Here is a 19,876-nt window from a genome sequence, read left to right on the forward strand (position 1 = left end):
CCCTCTGTCCTTAAATAATCACTTCATGCCTAGATATTGAATTTCATAAGGGATGCTAGTTAGTCTACTTTTCTAAAGGCCGTGATTGTAGAACATATAGGGCCTAGTTCACCATTACATTGCTCCAGATTAATGTTGATATAACTGCACTGAAATCAGTGGAGTTACGCCAGCATAAAACTGGAGTAAGGACAATGTTGAATCAGGCATTTAAATTATAAAAACTGGTTGTGGGGGAGTTAGATAAAGAATGGGGCAGCTTTTCTTGTTTTGAGTTTGATTCAAAATGTGCAATTTTAATATTGGGCAAATGTTTAGTTTTGATGATAATATTATCACCTCAGGTCATGGTTGTCCAGACTTGGCCAAGCTGAAGTTGGCACTAGCTGTGAGCCAGAGGGCCACATGCAATTTCCCTAAAATGAAGTAGGTTGCAAAGTTATTCATTTATTTGTAATGCAGAGATACAACCACCAGAGACTTCAGATCCCTGCATTTGATGTTCCATCTTAATCCAAGTGGAGGCCTGTGTTTTCCATACATCTGTATTTACAGGGCTACAGTCACATAGTAAAGATCCTTCTTTGTGCCAGACCTTGGGCTACCACTGTCAAATAGCGTGTAAGGTGAAGATCATTTGGGTTTGACTTTTGTCATAATATGCAGCACATTCCATAACAGTACACAGACTATTGACATACTTTTTACAAACTGCACACAGTAAAAAACACCAAAAACCCAAGGTGAACAATTTTTTTACTATCCCTGCGAGAAAACCTATGGAAAGAAATGAGAGTTACAGAATTAAAAAGGAGTAGATCTGAATCAATGCTACAAGCATCAATTTTGGTAGCCCCCATTGATCACTAAATGCAGATTCATGAAATTGAGCTTTCAGAATCATGCTTATATATGGAGGCATGTCCATCTTGGAAGAACAGATCGAGTTCTGATGCACATTCTAGTGCTGTTGCCAGTCAGTCAAAATAATACTGACTCTAACTGTCTCATAAAAGCGGCTTCTGTAATTTACCATACAGTAAGGCATTCTTTACCATCAGGTGAGTGGCATACAAAAAGGTGTGAAAATCTTTCCTGCCTTGGAAAAGTTCAGATAAACCACTTCTTAATTGATTCGTACAACTGTGAATGCTCATTGATCAAGCAGACTCATCAGCCTTCACAGAAGATGGCTTTTGGAAAGTGTAATTTGATCCCTATACCCAAATGATCATTGTGGCCCAAGTTTTAGACAGTGTTTCAAAACATGCTTAAGTCTCAATAAAGTTAAACATGTGCTTACGTGCTTTTCTGTGGATGGAGGAAAGCATGTTCTTGAGTGCTTTCCTGAATTGGGCCCTGAAAGAGCTCATTGCTAAAACCAAATTAAACAGTATTTATATACAACCAAAAATAAAAACTGAGGCCCATGTTATGCAAATTTTCATTGTCTGCAATCCCCTGAGTTAAGGTTTTCAGGATCAACCCTAAAGTTGTAACACATTGTTAAATTCTGCCAAATTGCATGCCCTATATACCCTATTTTATATACTTTTTGTAACATAGTGATTAATACACTAAGTTTTAGATTCATCAAGGAAACCAGTAATAGAAAATACAACAAAAATGCCACATGGCCAAGTTAACTTTGTGGTAAAAGCCTTAATTTTTGGAATTGCGTGGCTTTTGAGTGCTTGATTTCTTATCCTTAACATTAGCTTTTGCATTTAATTTCCTGTTTTTATAGGCCTAAAAAGGAACAAATGCTACTGATTCATTTTAAAAATAATATTAAAGCTAATATTTTTGCTTTCAAGTGCTAATGGAGTACTGTAGAAGTGATTTAATGTTAAATGTCTCCATGCTACTAAATGATGATATTCACAGCCTTACCTGAAGCAGTATTAATTAGAGGTGCTATTAACAGGCAGAATCTTTAACTGAAGGCAAATACTGATTGTACAAATACAAGATTTAAAATATACTAAACCTGTTTTCTTTAAAAATGAATATTCTTTCCATTCCTTTATGGAAATTATAAAATAAGCCATCTTCAATTTTCTAGCTTCACATACATTTGTTATTTGAGTTCCAAATTTAATCAGAACATGAGGAAAATGTCTTATTTTTATATTCCCATAAATCAGAAATGGCTGAACTGATGTTACTGAAAGTTTCCACAATTAAAAAAAGAAATTCCCTTAGAGCTGGGGTCAGACATGGACAATTTCAGCCCAAAAGTTATGAATAACTGAAAAAATGGAGTTAAAATGGGAACTGGCCATGTGTTCTGTCTCCCTCTAATGGCTTGTTTACATGGAGGATAAGATCCTACTACTCTTATCAGTTGGTGGAGTTAATTCTTTATTTCCAGTGACAGAAGCCTTTGCTTTGGTGCTGGAGTTTCCAGGTTCGATCCCTGCTACCCATGGTAGCAGTCAATACTCATAAATTTCCAGCAAACACTGCAAACTACACTTTATGTAAAACATTGGGAAAACTAAAACATGAAAATTAGCTATTGTGAAAGTGTAAAACTATAAAATATTTTTATATTCTCAGACAGCTTGATTCATGTTCTGAAATGATAGGCTGCAAGATTTCTGTGTTTAAAAACATATCCCTCTCTTTTTCTTCCTCTCTCTCTGTGAGATAATATGTGGAAAAGGCATTTGAAACTACTCATGCTGGGAAATGTGCTAGGAATTAGTCATACATGATATTCAAGAGAATCCTTAACAAGGCACACCAGCTTTGATGCCCCTTTTTGTTTTCTTGTCCCACTCCTTCCTCTGCACCTTTTTCCATGATGCTCAGAAAGTGTGGAGCACCTTCCCCCAAATCACCTTTCCTTGCTTCACTCCAGGCTCTCCTAAAATTCACATAGAATAAATCCAGGAGAGGAGAGAAAAGGAAAGAGGAGCAGGGTTGGGGGAACCCTAAAGCCAAAATTTTTAATCTTGGATGTCTAAACGTAGTGCCCGAAATCTGTATTTAGTAACCTAAATAAGTGCCCTAATTTTCAGAAGTGCTGAGCGCACACAACTCCCACTAACCTTAATGAATGCTCAGCAGCTCTGGGTGCGGAGCCACGTATGTAGGTGCCTTACTTTAGGCACTCAGGTTTGAAGATTTTATCCTAAATTAATGCAACCATCCTGATTTGTCCTTGTCTTACTCAGGAACTGTCTGATTTTATTGTTATCCTGTCCTCTTTCTCCCTTTCCTTTTCTGTTTTGTCTACTTATGACCCTGGCCTGTTGTGTCCTGTTACATTTAGACTGCAAAACAATAAAGGGGGCTGTCTCTGTTTGTGTTTCTATGGCAGCTAGCACATTTTTGCATGCCCAAAATAATACTGTTCCTTGCTTTAAATCTCACATAGTTGGTCCTTGACTGCTTTTCGTCATCCTTTTGTGTTCCTTGCACTTTTGCCAGTTTAGATGTCCTTCACCAAATACCTAATGTCTGGACTGGTGACTTGTACTGTGTACCACATTTCATTCTAGTTCACTTTGAAATGGCTCAGTAGTTAAACTGTTGACAAATAAAGCGTCTCTGATTACATTTCATGCAGCCCTCATGGAAAGGTTGGTTGTTAAAGGAAGAGAAACATTGGCTTCTCTAGAGGTCTCATGGGACACAGGTCCCTGATCTGAGAGCATTGTAGAAACATTTTACTTAGCTCCTGATGGAGAGTATTTCATCATTTTTTAGCATCCTCTTCTAGCCACTGCTAGTATCCCTACTCTTCTCTGTCAAAATGAGGGTTGTGTTACGAGCATAAGAGTATATAGGGCTGGAAAATAAAACAGGAAACTGGAACTTAGGGGACTCTTAAATAAATAGTTAATAATGGAAACCCGAAGTGAGCCAGTTATAACCGTAAATTAATATTAATTTAATGTACTTCATTTTTATTTTTAGGCAGATACGCAGATTGACAGAGAACATCAAAACTTTTATGAAGCGTCATTAGAATATGTGTTCAAAATTCAAGAAGTACAGGAGAAAAAGAAGTTTGAATTTGTTGAACCTGTAAGTTTTTTGTATTTATTTTTCACTTCCTTTACCTACATTTACAGTGACTGTATTTAAAGATGAAAATTTTGGTTAATGTTCTTATTTTTTGATCTCTTTTTAATTAAAGGAGTTCTTGAAAGTAATTCATGAGCAAACAGGCATAACGTTCTTTTCTTAGGAATTATGCCCATTCTTAAAGACTTGCACAAAAGTTTTCATGTCTATTGTGAAATAAAATAAGTTTGAAATCTGCATGACATTTTAATGATTGAACTTAAAAGGTTGTGTCTGGGCAACACGTAACAGAGATTTCCGAATATAAAAATTGGCTCAAAATTCCAATATTAGTCTTTAAGTGCTCAGAGTATGACGTTTACCTCATGTTTAGTTTTGTTAAGTTACATATGAAATAACATGAATAGGATGTTAAAAATTCATTTTTATAATTATTAAGATATTTTTGTAAAGTTATATAATGTCTGTAGCAGAACATGTCTGAGACCACTGTGTGACTGGCAGAAGTTGTGCTAAGATTTTAACAATTGGGACTATGAAGTTAAGTTTATAAATCTATATTTAAAGTGCCAGCTGACTCAGGCTCCTGGGGCTTGGGCTAAGGGGCTGTTTAATTGCAGTGTAGATATTCAGGCTCAGGCCTCAGCCCTAGGGTTCTAGAACCACCTAGTCCGAGCCCAAATGTCTACACTGCAACTAAACAGCCCTTAGCCTGAACCCCGCAAGCCTGAATCAGCTGACACAGGCCAGCTGAGGGGTTTAAATTGCAGTGAATACATAAGAACATAAGAATGGCCATATTGAGTCAGACCAAAGGTCCATCCAGCACAGTATCCTATCTACCGACAGTGGCCAATGCCAGGTGCCGCAGATGGAGTGAACCTAAGAGGTGATGATCTAGTGATCTCTCTCCTGCCATCCATCTCCACCCTCTGACAAACAGAGGCTAGGGACACCATTCCTTACCCATCCTGGCTAATAGCCATTAATTTCCATGAATTTATCCCGTTCTCTTTTAAACCCTGTTATAGTCCTAGCCTTCACAACCTCCTCAGGCAAGGAGTTCCACAGGTTGACTGTGCGCTGAGTGAAGAAGAACTTCCTTTTATTTGTTTTAAACCTGCTACCCATTAATTTCATTTGGTGACCCCTAGTTCTTATATTATGGGAACAAGTAAATAACTTTTCCCTATTCACTTTCGCCAACCCACTCATGATTTTATAGACCTCTATCATATCCCCCCTTAGTCTCCTCTTTTCCGAGCTGTAAAGTCCTAGCCCCTTTAATCTCTCCTCATATGGGACCTGTTCCAAACCCCTAATCATTTTAGTTTCCCTTTTCTGAACCTTTTCTAATGCCAGTATATCTTTTTTGAGATGAGGGGACCACATCTGTACGCAGTATTCAAGGTGTGGGCGTACCTACCCTTAGACACCTAAATTCAGCCCCAGTCCTGGAAATACTTTTGTGTATGTAATTAATTTTATACATATGAGAGTGCCTACTGAACTCAGTGGGACTACTTTCACGCTTAAAGTTCACTACATGCATAGGTCTTTAATTATCTTGACTTACATGGCCTGATAATCTAAAATGTTGGACACTCCATAGTTCCCATGGATTCAGTAGGCTACTAGTTCTGAAAATATTGGCCCACATCATTTGGATGAGTGCCAGAAGTGTTCTGTTTTGCCCCCGCCATCACAGCCACCACATACAATACAGATAAAAGATTTGTTCACTATGCGATTGTCCTGCTACATAACAGTATCCTGATACCTCACAAATTTCATGAAACATTTCAACTGGACAGTGCATTTTTCTTTTTTCTTACCTATTGGCAGATAACCAAGCAATATTAGTTAGCATTTTGTTTTTGAGGCGGGATAGCAGTTTCATATCCCTGCATTGTTTTGTGTATCTGTAGTTTCCTTGACAAAATGGTTTTTGGGTAAATGTCTCAAAGACAGAAATGCATCTCTTGTGCAAAAGGAGCATCCGCAAACACAGATCTCTCATTTCTGTCTATCCCAAACAACCCCACTAGCTTCCAATGTATCTAACCTTGGATCGTCCTAGATTGTGAACAAGAGTGAAATTCATCTGTAATTCCCAATCTCCCCAAGAAGAGTTACCCTAAGTGCCTATCTTCATATATTTTGAGATGAGAATATATTTCAAAGTGAATATTTGCATGTTGGTGAGAAACTAACGAACCTCGATCCAGCAAACTAAAACATAGCCTTACTTATAATTTATATTATGGACTTGCTATCAGTGAGGATGTAACATACACCGAAATAGGAGGAGTAAGGAAAGATGCAAATCAGAGCGAGGATTTCACCCTCATTTCATATTGGGGCTGTAAGAATGGGATTTTAGGAAAGATTTGAGAAGCATGAAGAAAAAGTCTTGCTGACTAGATTTTGGAAGAGACAAGGGAGGTGAAGTAATATTTTTTATTGGACTAGCTTCTGGTAGTGAAAGAGACAGGATTTTAAACTTACACAGAGCTCTTCTGCATGTTGGGAAACTTGGGGCAAGTCTACATTGAAAATGTTGCATCGGCACAGCTTTAATGAAGGCACTCAAAGGTGAGGAGAGAGAGAGAGCTGTCCCGTCAGTGCAGGTAACCCCCAAGAGGCAGTAGTTGTATCGGTGGGAGAAGCTCTCCTGCTGACATAGCGCTGTCTACATGGGGAGTTAGGCCAGCAAAACTACGTCGCTCGGGGTGTGGATTTTTCCAGTGTCCTTACATTCATAACTTTGCTAGACACAAAAAATCATGGACTTAATAGAGACACTGGATTCATGACTTACTGCAACAGTCTATAACTCATTAACAGCTCCCCCCCGCCCCCCCGCAGCTGCTTCTCTTCCTCCCCTTCCTTTCCTGCCTATGACTGGAGGGGTGTGAATGGCCACTTCACCTTGAATGATCCCTTGAAATATGTGTTAACTACGTATGCTAAACCATTTGTTCCATCTTGTATTTAGCTGTGACATCTGAGGTAAGTTTCCCAGACCTGAAGAAGAACTCTGTATAGCTCAAAAGCCTGTCTCTCTCACCAACAGAAGTTTGGTCCAGTGAAAGATACTACCTCACCCACCTTGTCTCTCCAATATCCTGGGACTGACATAGTTACAACAGCACTGCATACCTAGATTTTGGAAGGACACTGCAAGCTAAAGGGGAAGCATGGGAAAAAAGACATAGAGACATTTGTTGGTGAAGATTTTTACTGTTCCACTGCAAAACATTATTTGTAGTATCAAACACATTCAGTAGAAAAAAACCCAAAATTATAATCTCACCTGAAGATTTTAGGAAGTCCAAAGTGTCAACTTTCCATTAACTTTCTCTTCTACTAGGCTGTCCTTATAACTGTATGCAAGCAGCAGGGAAAACAATTCACAGGTTCGCAAAAAGAAAAGGAGTACTTGTGGCACCTTAGAGACTAACCAATTTATCTGAGCATGAGCTTTCCTGAGCTACAGCTCACCTCATCAGATGCAAAAAAAATTCACAGGTTGTAGATGCATTTTAGAGTGGATTTAGATGGGATGTTAACAATTCCATGTTAAATGAGGGTCTTTTTTTTTTTCATTTGAAATCAACAGAATGAACAATAGAGACTGACTTTCTATGTTTTTCTCCCCAGTGAAGTCCTAGAAAGCAGCAAACTAGTGGTAAATAGTTGTGGCCTGTTGAGGTTTAAAGTGATGTATATAAAAACATCATGCTATAAACACTTACACAGAGGGTAATTGACAGACAAAGTCACTCATTTCATATATTTCAATAGGGATTTTGGAGGGCATTAGAGTTTTTTTTTTATTTCTTTTTTTGCTGTGGAAAGTGCAGTGCAAATTACTTTCAGATTACTGAAAAATGTCATCTTAAGTAACTTCAGTATATGATGGAATTGATTGCTCAGTGCAATTCACAGCACATGCTCTACATGTGCGCAGATACTACCGAGATGAGTGTCATATAAATTCAGAAACATTTAATTGTTCTCTATTAGCTGTGCTAATTATAAGGTATTTTGCTGGTGTCATGCCTCTGATTCTCAGCCTAGTATCTCATTCCTTTATACAGTTTGAAATGTACTAAGTATAACTAATGAATACAGGGAGTTGTATTTTTATTTTATTAAAATTTCTCTTCAAAGAGATCTGTCAATGAGGAAAGAAGAGATTCTGCTGTGGAGGTAAGGGGAGGGGAAATTATTGTGCCAATCAGGACTCATAGACTTTAAGGCCAGAAAGGACCATCATGATCATCTAGTCTGATCTCTTGTACATTGCAGGTCACAGAACCACACCCACTCACTCCTGTAATAGACCCCTAACCTCTGGTTGAGTTACTAAAGTCCTCAAATCATGGTTTAAAGACTTCAAGTTACAAAGAATCCACCATTTACACTAGTTTAAAGCTGCAAGTGACCCATATCCCATGCTGCAGAGGAAGGTGAAAAACCCCCAGGGACTCTGTCTGTCTGATCCAGGGGAAAATTCCTTCCCGACCCCAAATATGGCAATCAGACCCTGAGCATGTGGGCAAGACCCACCAGCCAGACACCTGGGAAAGAATTCTCTGTAGAAACTCACCCCATCTAGTGTCCTATCACCGACCATTGGAGATATTTGCTACCAGCAGTCACAGATCAGCCATATGCCCTCGTAGGCAGTCCCATCATATCATCCCCTCCGTAAACATATCAAGCTCAGTCTTCAAGCCAGTTAGATTTGCCTCCACTGCTCCCCTTGGAAGGCTGCTCCAGAACTTCACTCCTCTGATGGCTAGAAACCTTTGTCTTATTTCCAGCTTAAACCTATTGATGGCCAATTTATATCCATTTGTTCTTGTATTGGCCTTAACTGAAATAACTCCTCTCCCTCCCTGGTATTTGTCCCTCTGATGTATTCATAGAGAGCAATCATATCTCCCCTCAGCCTTCTTTTGGTTAGGCTAAACAAGCCAAGCTCTTTGAGTCTCCTCTCATAAGGTAGGTTTTCCCTTCCTTTGATCATTGTAATAGCCCTTCCCTGCATCTGTTCCAGTTTGAATTCATCTTTCTTAAACATGGGAGACTGTGTATTCCAGATGAGGTCTCATCAGTGCCTTGTATAATGGTTGTAGCATTTCCCTGTCTCTACTGGAAATACCTCGCCTGATGCATCCTAGGACTGTATTAGCCTTTTTCACAGCCGCATCACATTGGCAGCTCATAGTCATTCTGTGGTCAACCAATACACCCAGGTCTTTGGCCACCTTTGTCGCTTTCAACTGATAAGATCCCAGCTTATAGCAAAAATATTTATTGTTAGTCCCTAAGTGCCTGACACTTTGCACTATTAATGTCCCTTCATACTGAACCTTGGAAAGGCTCAGTGTTATAGGAAACAAAATGGGGAAAGTAGCCCAGCAAATCCTATCAGGTGTGTAATACCCATTGGTGCAGTGGAGGAGTCGGGGGGAGGGGAGGGGAAGTGGGTAAAGTACCACTTCTCATTTGGGGAATATGGAGTTTAGTTTAAGTTAAACTGTGTTTATCCAAGTTTAGCCTCATCTACACTATTGCATTGGAGAGGGAATTGCCAGGTAGGAGGATAGTCTTCTTTTGGGGGGGCAGAGGGGATGGGTGGTTTATGAGGGAAGGATGGTGGATGAATCATGCTCAGTGGATTATCTCTAAGTTGGGGGCTCTAGTTTTTTACAAAGGTCCTATGCATCCAACCCCAGAGGCCATGGGTCTACTTCTGTGCTTGCTGTGCAGTGCCTCTCATCTCAAGACTCTGGTCTTGAAGTCTTCAAAACCCTTTGTCTTTGGGGATAATGACTCTTGTAGGTAACCTGTGGCTTTTGCAGTCCAAGAGAGTTCATACTCAAAGGACGGCAGGGGTATCTTCAGTACTGCCCTGCCTTTGGTGGTTCTACCAAAGAAAAGAAGCTGTAGAAACACTGGTTTCAGAGTAACAGCCGTGTTAGTCTATATTTGCAAAAAGAAATGGAGTACTTGTGGCACCTTAGAGACTAACCAATTTATTTGAAAATAAGTTTTCGTGAGCTACAGCTCACTTCATCGGATGCATACTGTGGAAAATACAGAAGATGTTTTTATACACACAAACCATGAAAAAATGGGTGTTAATCACTACAAAAGGTTTTCTCTCCCCCCACCCCACTCTCCTGCTGGTAATAGCTTATCTAAAGTGATCACTCTCCTTACAATGTGTATGATAATCAAGGTGGGCCATTTCCAGCACAAATCCAGGTTTTCTCCCCCCCCCCCCCACAAACCCACTCTCCCGTTGGCAACAGCTTACCTAAAGTGATCACTCTCCTTACAGTGTGTATGATAATACTGCAGTGAATGTTGCCCACTGGTCACTGAATCATTGCATTCTGTGGCTGCCCTTGCCTTGTGCCCTTCCTGAACACTGTTGCTGGGTGGGGTAGGTCCATTTAATGATAAATCTAAGCCTAGATATATAGACCTGGCTCAAATGTTAGCAGTTTTTATAGTCTGTATGCTATGCAGTTTTGTATTTATTATCTTCCATGTTTATAGATTTTTATTGCACTATGATACAGAAGTTCTTCTTTATTTTTCTTGTTGATAATTCAGATGTTAGAAAATGTGTTTGCATCAGTAAAGTTTTTGTGGACTCTCTTCTTTAATACATTATATTAACACTACAATGATTGGGGAGCTGCTTCTAGTGTATTACAGAGACAAGGTGGGTGAGGTAATATCTTTTATTGGACCAGCTTCTGTTGGTGAAAAGGACAAGTTTTCAAACCCCACAGAGCTCTCCCTGAAGTCTGGAGAAGGTAACCTTAGTGTCCAAGATAAATATAAGGTGGGACAGATTGCTAAGCATAAAGGGTTCACACACTTATAAGAGACACACAAATTGAAGTGGGCAGTTAACACGTCTGCAGTTGTAGGACAATGGAGGGTTAGTAGGTAATGTAGGGGTGTGTTACAAAATGTTGTAATGGGACATAAAACCAGTGTCTCTGTTAAGTCCATGGTTTTTAGTGTGAAGCAGAGTTATGGATTTAAGTTCCCAGGCTTGTCTTTTGAAAGCGTTGTGCAGGTTTCCTGTGAGGACAAGGACTGGGAGGTCAGATACGGGGTGATCGCTTAGTGAAAAGTGTTTTGCTCATAGGTGACGAAGTGTTTCTATCTGTTATCATTTGTGTGTGTGTGTGTGTGTGTGTGTGTTCACTCAAGAGTGTAGGGGTTGTCTTGTTTCACCCACATGATTGTTATTGGGGCATTTGATGCTCTCGATGAGGTACACCATGCATAGGCATGTGTAGGACCCATGAATCTTGAAGGGTGTGGTGTGGGGGGTATTGATAATCGTAGCAGTGGAGATGTGTCTGCAGGTTTTGTATCTGTTGTTCTAGCAGGGCCTGGTGCTGCTTTGGGTTGGTGTGTCCTGGTCCCTGGGGAGCTTATTTCTCATGATGAGCTTGGAGAGGTTGTGGGCTTGTTTCAAGGCCAGAAGAGGGCTTTGGGGAAAGATTTATTTCAAGATGTGGTCAGTCTTCCCATGAGGTATGGGTTGTAATTGGGATCCCCCATATGGGTTCTAGTGTAGGTGGTAGGTGATAACTAGGAGTGTGCAGTTGGTGGTAGGTTTATTTTTTTCCTGTATTGAAGCAGGTTCTCCTGGGGTTCTTGGGTGGCCCGTTCTATGATGCAATGTACTTTTCTGGTGGCGTGCCCTTCTTTAGTGAAGGCAGTTTTAAGTCTGTTAAGGTGTGTATCCCAGACTTTCTTTTCAGCGTGTATGTTGTAGCCCACAGCTCCCACCACAGTGCAATCTACCATATTACTTGACTCTTTTAAAACTAGTTCTTTCTTGGAAAACAAGAGTGAAACTCTGCATGGAGATGGATAAATAATGTTTTGAACTGAATTCTGAAGCACAATTTAAATTAATTCTGCAATAAACCTTGCAACACATTTAAAACCAGAAGCAAATAAACAAATGAAAACAACCTCTCAGACAACTTCTGCTATTAGTTATGCCAGTGTGAATCCAGAGTAACCAGGTGAAAACCAATGCCATTTTCTCAGGATTTACACTGGTTTGATGGGTTTCAGAGTAACAGCCATGTTAGTATGTATTCGCAAAAAGAAAAGGAGTACTTGTGGCACCTTAGAGACTAACCAATTTATTTGAGCATAAGCTTTCGTGAGTTACAGCTCACTTCATCGGATGCATACTGTGGAAAGTATAGAAAATCTTTTTATACACACAAAGCATGAAAAAATGGGTGTTTACCACTACAAAAGGTTTTCTCTCCCCCCACCCCACTCTCCTGCTGGTAATAGCTTATCTAAAGTGATCACTCTCCTTACAATGTGTATGATAATCAAGTTGGGCCATTTCCAGCACAAATCCAGGTTTTCTCTCCACCCCCCGCCCCCCCGCCCCACACACAAACCCACTCTCCTGTTGGTAATAGCTTATCTAAAGTGATCATTCTCCTTACAATGTGTATGATAATCAAGGCGGGCCATTTCCAGCACAAATCCAGGGTTTAACAAGAACGACTGGGGGGGGAGGGGTAGGAAAAAACAAGGGGAAATAGGTTACCTTGCATAATGACTTAGCCACTCCCAGTCTCTATTCAAGCCTAAGTTAATTGTATCCAATTTGCAAATGAATTCCAATTCAACAGTCTCTCGCTGGAGTCTGGTTTGGAAGTTTTTTTGTTGTAATATAGCAACGTTCATGTCTGTAATCGCGTGACCAGAGAGATTGAAGTGTTCTCCGACTGGTTTATGAATGTTATAATTCTTGACATCTGATTTGTGTCCATTTATTCTTTTACGTAGAGACTGTCCAGTTTGACCAATGTACACGGCAGAGGGGCATTGCTGGCACATGATGCCATATATCACATTGGTGGATGTGCAGGTGAATGAGCCTCTGATAGTGTGGCTGATGTTATTAGGCCCTGTGATGGTGTCCCCTGAATAGATATGTGGGTACAGTTGGCAACGGGCTTTGTTGCAAGGATAGGTTCCTGGGTTAGTGGTTCTGTTGTGTTGTTGCTGGTGAGTATTTGCTTCAAGTTGGGAGGCTGTCTGTAGGCAGGGACTGGCCTGTCCCTCAAGATTTGTGAGAGTGTTGGGTCATCCTTCAGGATAGGTTGTAGATCCTTAATAATGCGTTGGAGGGGTTTTATTTGGGGGAAGAAGGTGATGGCTAGTGGCGTTCTGTTATTTTCTTTGTTAGGGTGAGAGAAAACCTTTTGTAGTGGTAAACACCCATTTTTTCAGGCTTTGTGTATATAAAAAGATCTTCTATACTTTCCACAGTATGCATCGATGAAGTGAGCTGTAGCTCACGAAAGCTTATGCTCAGATAAATTGGTTAGTCTCTAAGGTGCCACAAGTACTCCTTTTCTTTTTGCGAATACAGACTAACACGGCTGTTACTCTGAAACCTGTCATTATGCAAGGCACTGCATTTAGCCGTATGGAGTGGACATCTATCAACTGCATGAAAAAACTTGTACAGATACAGACAGACATCGTCTTCCTTTCCAAATGCAAACAGATGGACATCATACCAAAAGGACTGAAGGTAAAAAATCCATTACAATCTACATACCACACAGACTCTGCTGACAGCTTGTGCCACATGCTCTCAAAGAAACTGCGGAACCACCTGATCAACATCCTCTACAGCAAACAGGAAAAGATAAAGAATGAGCTCTCAAAAATGGATACTCTCATAAAAAACCAACCTTCCACACAAACTTCCTCGTGGCTGGACTTTACTAAAACTAGACAAGCCATTTACAACACACACTTTGCTTCTCTACAAAAGAAAAAGGACACTAAACTTTCTAAACTACTACATGCCACAAGGGGCCACAGCAATGGTTCCCTCAGCCCACCCAGCAATATTGTTAACCTATCCAACTATACTCTTAGCCCAGCAGAAGCAGCTGTCCTATCTCGGGACATGTCCTATCTCCCTCCACCCCCACGAACATGATACAGTTCTGTGGTGACCTAGAATCCTATTTTCGACATCTCCGACTCAAGGAATATTTCCAACACACCTCTGAACAACATACTAATCCACAGAGACCTCCCTACCAACACTACAAAAAGAAGGATTCTAGGTGGACTCCTCCTGAAGGTCGAGACAGCAGAGTGGACTTCTACATAGAGTGCTTCCGCCGACGTGCATTGTGGAAAAGCAGCATCACTTGCCCCACAACCTGAGCCATGCAGAGCACAATGCCATCCACAGCCTCAGAAACAACTCTGACATCATAATCAAAAAGGCTGACAAAGGAGGTGCTGTTGTCATCATGAATAGGTCGGAATATGAACAAGAGGCTGCGTGGCAGCTCTCCAACACCACTTTCTACAAGCCATTACCCTCTGATCCCACTGAGAGTTACCAAAAGAAACTACAGCATTTGCTCAAGAAACTCCCTGAAAAAGCACAAGATCAAATCCGCACAGACACACCCCTGGAACCCCGACCTGGGATATTCTGTTTACTACCCAAGATCCATAACCTGGAAATCCTGGGCGCCCCATCATCTCAGGCATTGGCACCCTGACAGCAGGATTGTCTGGCTATGTAGACTCCCTCCTCAGCTACCAGCACTCCCAGCTGCACTACCAGCACTCCCAGCTATGCTACCAGCACTCCCAGCTACCTTCGAGACACCACTGACTTCCTGAGGAAACTACAATCCATCGGTGATCTTCCTGATAACACCATCCTGGCCACTATGGATGTAGAAGCCCTCTACAGCAACATTCCACACAAAGATGGACTACAAGCCGTCAAGAACACTATCCCCGATAATGTCACGGCTAACCTGGTGGCTGAACTTTGTGACTTTGTCCTTATCCATAACTATTTTACATTTGGGGACAATGTATACCTTAAAATCAGCGGCACTGCTATGGGTACCCGCATGGCCCCACAGTATGCCAACATTTTTATGGCTGACTTAGAACAACGCTTCCTCAGCTCTCGTCCCCCTAACGCCCCTACTCTACTTGCACTATATTGACGACATCTTCATCATCTGGACCCATGGAAAAGAAGCCCTTGAGGAATTCCACCATGATTTCAACAATTTCCATCCCACCATCAACCTCAGCCTGGTCCAGTCCACACAAGGGATCCACTTCCTGGACACTACAGTGCTAATAAACGATGGTCACATAAACACCACCCTATACCGGAAACCTACTGACCGCTATTCCTACCTACATGCCTCCAGCTTTCACCCTGACCACACCACACAATCCATTGTCTACAGCCAAGCTCTGCGATACAACCGCATTTGCTCCAGCCACTCAGACAGAGACAAACACCTACAAGATCTCTATCAAGCATTCTTACAACTACAATACCCACCTGCGGAAGTGAAGAAACAGATTGATAGAGCCAGAAGAGTTCCCAGAAGTCACCTACTACAGGACAGGCCTAACAAAGAAAATAACAGAACGCCACTAGCCGTCACCTTCAGCCCCCAACTAAAACCCCTCCAACGCATTATTAAGGATCTACAACCTATCCTGAAGGATGACCCAACACTCTCACAAATCTTAGGAGAAAGGCCAGTCCTTGCCTACAGACAGCCTCCCAACTTGAAGCAAATACTCACCAGCAACCACACAACAGAACCACTAATCCAGGAACCTATCCTTGCAACAAAGCCCATTGCCAACTGTGCCCACATATCTATTCAGGGGACACCATCACAGGGCCTAATAACATCAGCCACACTATCAGAGGCTCATTCACCTGCACATCCACCAATGTGATATATGGCATCATGTGCCAGCAGTGCCCCTCTGCCATGTACATAGGTCAAACTGGACAGTCTCTACGTAAAAGAATAAATGGACACAAATTAGATGTCAAGAATTATAACATTCATAAACCAGTCGGAGAACACTTCAATCTCTCTGGTCACGCGATTACAGACATGAACGTTGCTATATTACAACAAAAAAACTTCCAAACCAGACTCCAGCGAGAGACTGTTGAATTGGAATTCATTTGCAAATTGGATACAATTAACTTAGGCTTGAATAGAGACTGGGAGTGGCTAAGTCATTATGCAAGGTAACCTATTTCCCCTTGTTTTTTCCTACCCCTCCCCCCCCAGTCGTTCTTGTTAAACCCTGGATTTGTGCTGGAAATGGCCCGCCTTGATTATCATACACATTGTAAGGAGAATGATCACTTTAGATAAGCTATTACCAACAGGAGAGTGGGTTTGTGTATGGGGCGGTGGGGGGGGTGTGGAGAGAAAACCTGGATTTGTGCTGGAAATGGCCCAACTTGATTATCATACACATTGTAAGGAGAGTAATCACTTTAGATAAGCTATTACCAGCAGGAAAGTGGGGTGGGGGGAGAGAAAACCTTTTGTAGTGGTAAACACCCATTTTTTCATGCTTTGTGTGTATAAAAAGATTTTCTATACTTTCCACAGTATGCATCCGATGAAGTGAGCCGTAGCTCACGAAAGCTTATGCTCAAATAAATTGGTTAGTCTCTAAGGTGCCACAAGTACTCCTTTTCTTTTTACTGGTTTGATGGAAAGCTGACTTTAGACTTCTCTTAATGCTTGCTTAGAGCTGGACCTTGTTCCCTCTTTTGACAGCAAAACTTCCACTGATTTCCATGGAGCAGGATCAGGTCCTTAGAGATCATCAGAATCTGACCTATCTGAAGTGTGACAAATAGGATCATTAACTAGTCATCAAAGATTTAAAAATAAATAAATAAAACTAATTCTAATTGCATATGTTTAAATGATGGCCTCGTATAAACTTGAGCTATCTAAAATACTGTTTTTTTATTAAAAAGAAATTTTGTCTAGATACAGTAGTAAAATTCAAAAACAAATTCCATATTTTTTGCATTTCCCACAACGGTATTCACCAAACTCATTTTAAACTGGATAGCTAAATACCTTTTCGTTCTATATGTATAAATAAACGGAAGTAAGGAGACAGTGCCTTTTGGCTGATGCACTACAGGCCAAAGGTTAAATTCCTCTTCTGTCCAAAACCTAAGTACAATCTTCTTCCTGTGAGAATGAAATGACCAAGCAATCTCAGGGTCACAAACTTTACATAAAAATAAATAAAGGCCAAAACAGTCTTTGGATTCTATTTCAGGTTCTCTGTTGAAATCCTTGCAGCTCTTGCAGCATGCAGACAGATTATTGTGTTAAATGAGTACAAGTCTGATTTCTCTATTGATCTAGCTGATGAGGTATTCAGAGTGAAGTAGCAGTAAAGTGCTTGTTGCATTTGGAAAATTGAGAATATAAACACATTGGGGATTGTAGGTAACATTTGGTGAAACCAATCACTTCTTAACACATTCAGATCACCTTGAAAAATACATCATCTTTAAAAAAAACCCATTCAGAATGCTTTCTCTACATTTACATGGAATGAGCCAGACTCTGACATAGTGCTGTTTGTGAGTAGCCACCAAAAAGCCACAAAAATCATGAGCCAGGGACAAAAGTTTTTCACCTCAATTTTGGCTCTCCAAACACCGTGCTTATTAGGCCATGCCATAGTCTCTCCTGCAGGGGCTGTGGAAGGGCATTACAGAACAGGGTCTCCTTCCACTATCAGTGGTGTTTACATACATGCATACCTGCATCCTCAGTACACATGATTTCTACACAGGGCATGAAATACATCACCCTGGGGACTGTGTGAGAGAGACACGGTAACATTTTTGCGGGGTGGGTAGGTGGAGTGGGTGTTTGGGGAGCCCTTGGCCAAGAGATTCCCAAGGCCAGATCCCGTGCAATGCACAACTGCCACACTTCAAGAATAGTTACTTGAAAACAAACACAACTTAATGCATCATAGCTAAAACATAAAGCATTTTATTTTATATTTATCCAGATATGTTATCCTTTCTTATAAATTCAACTTTGCTGCCATCTAGTGCCAGTTATTTTTTTCTCATTTCACAGTACGCTCAAACCTTAACAAAAACCTTTTGTATTAGGGAAAATGAAGACAAAAAAAAAAAAAAATGGAAATGGAAATAAGCTGTGTGAATTTTTTTTTTCTGTATCTTTCCCAGAGCTATAGATTAAACAGCCAAAAGTGAGTGTTCTTCACAAACAGGTCTTAAACTTATCTTTATAAAACTTATAAACTGACACAGCAAGAAGGGTTCAGTGCATTTTTTTTTATAGGTTAGTCATTTAAGAAAGCCCACTATAAGCATAGAGTGCATTCTTCTAATTTTGGTTTATCACATTAAAAAGAAATTTTACAGAGTAGCTTTAAAACAAAAGATGTCCTAAAAATATTTTAGGTGAGGAAAACAGAAATTTAAAAATTCCCTAGTCAATGTCAATTCTCAGATCTTGGACAGATCTCTTATTTTTTCTGAGAAATTGTCATATTTTATTTGCAAAACCTCTAATAAAGAGAAAATTGCAAAGAAAATCCTTAGGTGGTATAACTTGTAATAGCCCAGTTGAAGTCAATGAAGATATGACGATTATACACCAGCTGAGGATCTTTCCTCTTGGAAGTGTAATCTGCAGTTGCTTTAAAATGGACATTGCCATGTAATTCAGAGCCATATATGTAAAATAAACATAAGGTGTTAAAAAAGCTTAGTGCTCAAGAAGCCTATTTTATGTTCCAAGACTCTGCCGCTGACTTGCTGTGCAACCCTGAGCTCTTTATTTCTTTTCCTCAGTTTCCCCCTGGGGATAATAATACTTACTGACCTACAAAAGAGCATTGTGAAACTTAATGAATTGTTGTTTGTAAAGTGTTTTGAGAGCCCCAGATTGAAAGGCCTGTGATGTTCTGCTCAGGACACCTAGAACTTTAAGCCACAGTGTTACCCCTCTGTCTCAACAGGTGAGAGCTTTGCTGGCGATTAGACTGCCACACTAGTCTGTCTACCTCACTAGCAAACTGCTTGAGACTCTGCCAGTTTAAACCTTGCCTTGCAGGTAGCAATCAGTGAACCCCAGATACCGAGTTCCCTGGAGATGTGTGTCTGCAGTGTTCAGTTCCTCTCACTGTGACACACTCTGAAGTTTGCTGCCTCCAAGTAGACAGTGCACACACCAGCCTGTTAAGTTAGCTGACGACTCACACTTCACTTTAATACACAGCGCTGAGGGGGTTCTGCAATAAAACAAGCATAAGTTTAATAAAGAACAGAGTTTAAAGTGATACTAAGAAAGAGAAAAAGAGAGAGAACTGGTTACAAGCAAAACAAAACATGCTTTCTAGCCACTCAAACTTAATTTCAGGAATTTACTGTCTTTGCCTAAGCAGTTGTCTTTCTTACATCAAGTTACCAGCATCTCTAGCCCTCCAGGCCAGGGGATTCAACTTTCAGAGGCTCAGACCGTGTTGTATCCTCTGTCCCCTAAGTGGTGGATAACTAAAATGTCTCTTTGTTCCCCTTATATTACCCAAAGACCATTGTCTCTGCCTCAGAAACCAGGAAGGCTTCCTGGGGTGCAGACTCTGACCTCTGGTGAGCTCTCTGAGCTCCTTCCTCCATTAGCTTGATTGCTTTTTTTACCTTATATGCAAATATACTTTCATTGTCCTCTGCCTGTATTCAAGCCAATCAGACAAGGCAATCCACATTCCTTGTCTAGGGCAGGCTCAATGTATGTGTAACACCGATGGGGTCATCAAACCAGGGACCTCTGGAGCTTAGTGAATGAGCCTCTACAGCATGAGCTAAAAGCCAACTGGCTATTACCTAAGGCTGTAGAGCAGGCTCATTTAACTCTCT

The 19,876-nt window shown here is 40.7% G+C and overlaps 1 protein-coding gene across 1 annotated transcript in view; it reads left to right on the forward strand.

Moving 5' to 3' along the window:
* ARHGAP42 (Rho GTPase activating protein 42) overlaps positions 1 to 19,876 on the forward strand; it is a 292,906-nt gene that overhangs the window by 198,272 nt on the left and 74,758 nt on the right. Inside the window, exon 6 of the mRNA XM_074957084.1 lies at positions 3,928 to 4,038. Within this exon, the coding sequence (XP_074813185.1) occupies positions 3,928 to 4,038 (111 nt within the window). The remainder of the gene's footprint in view (positions 1 to 3,927; positions 4,039 to 19,876) is intronic.

The sequence above is a fragment of the Natator depressus genome, chromosome 1 (assembly GCF_965152275.1).
Source record: "Natator depressus isolate rNatDep1 chromosome 1, rNatDep2.hap1, whole genome shotgun sequence".
Classification (NCBI taxonomy): domain Eukaryota; kingdom Metazoa; phylum Chordata; order Testudines; family Cheloniidae; genus Natator; species Natator depressus.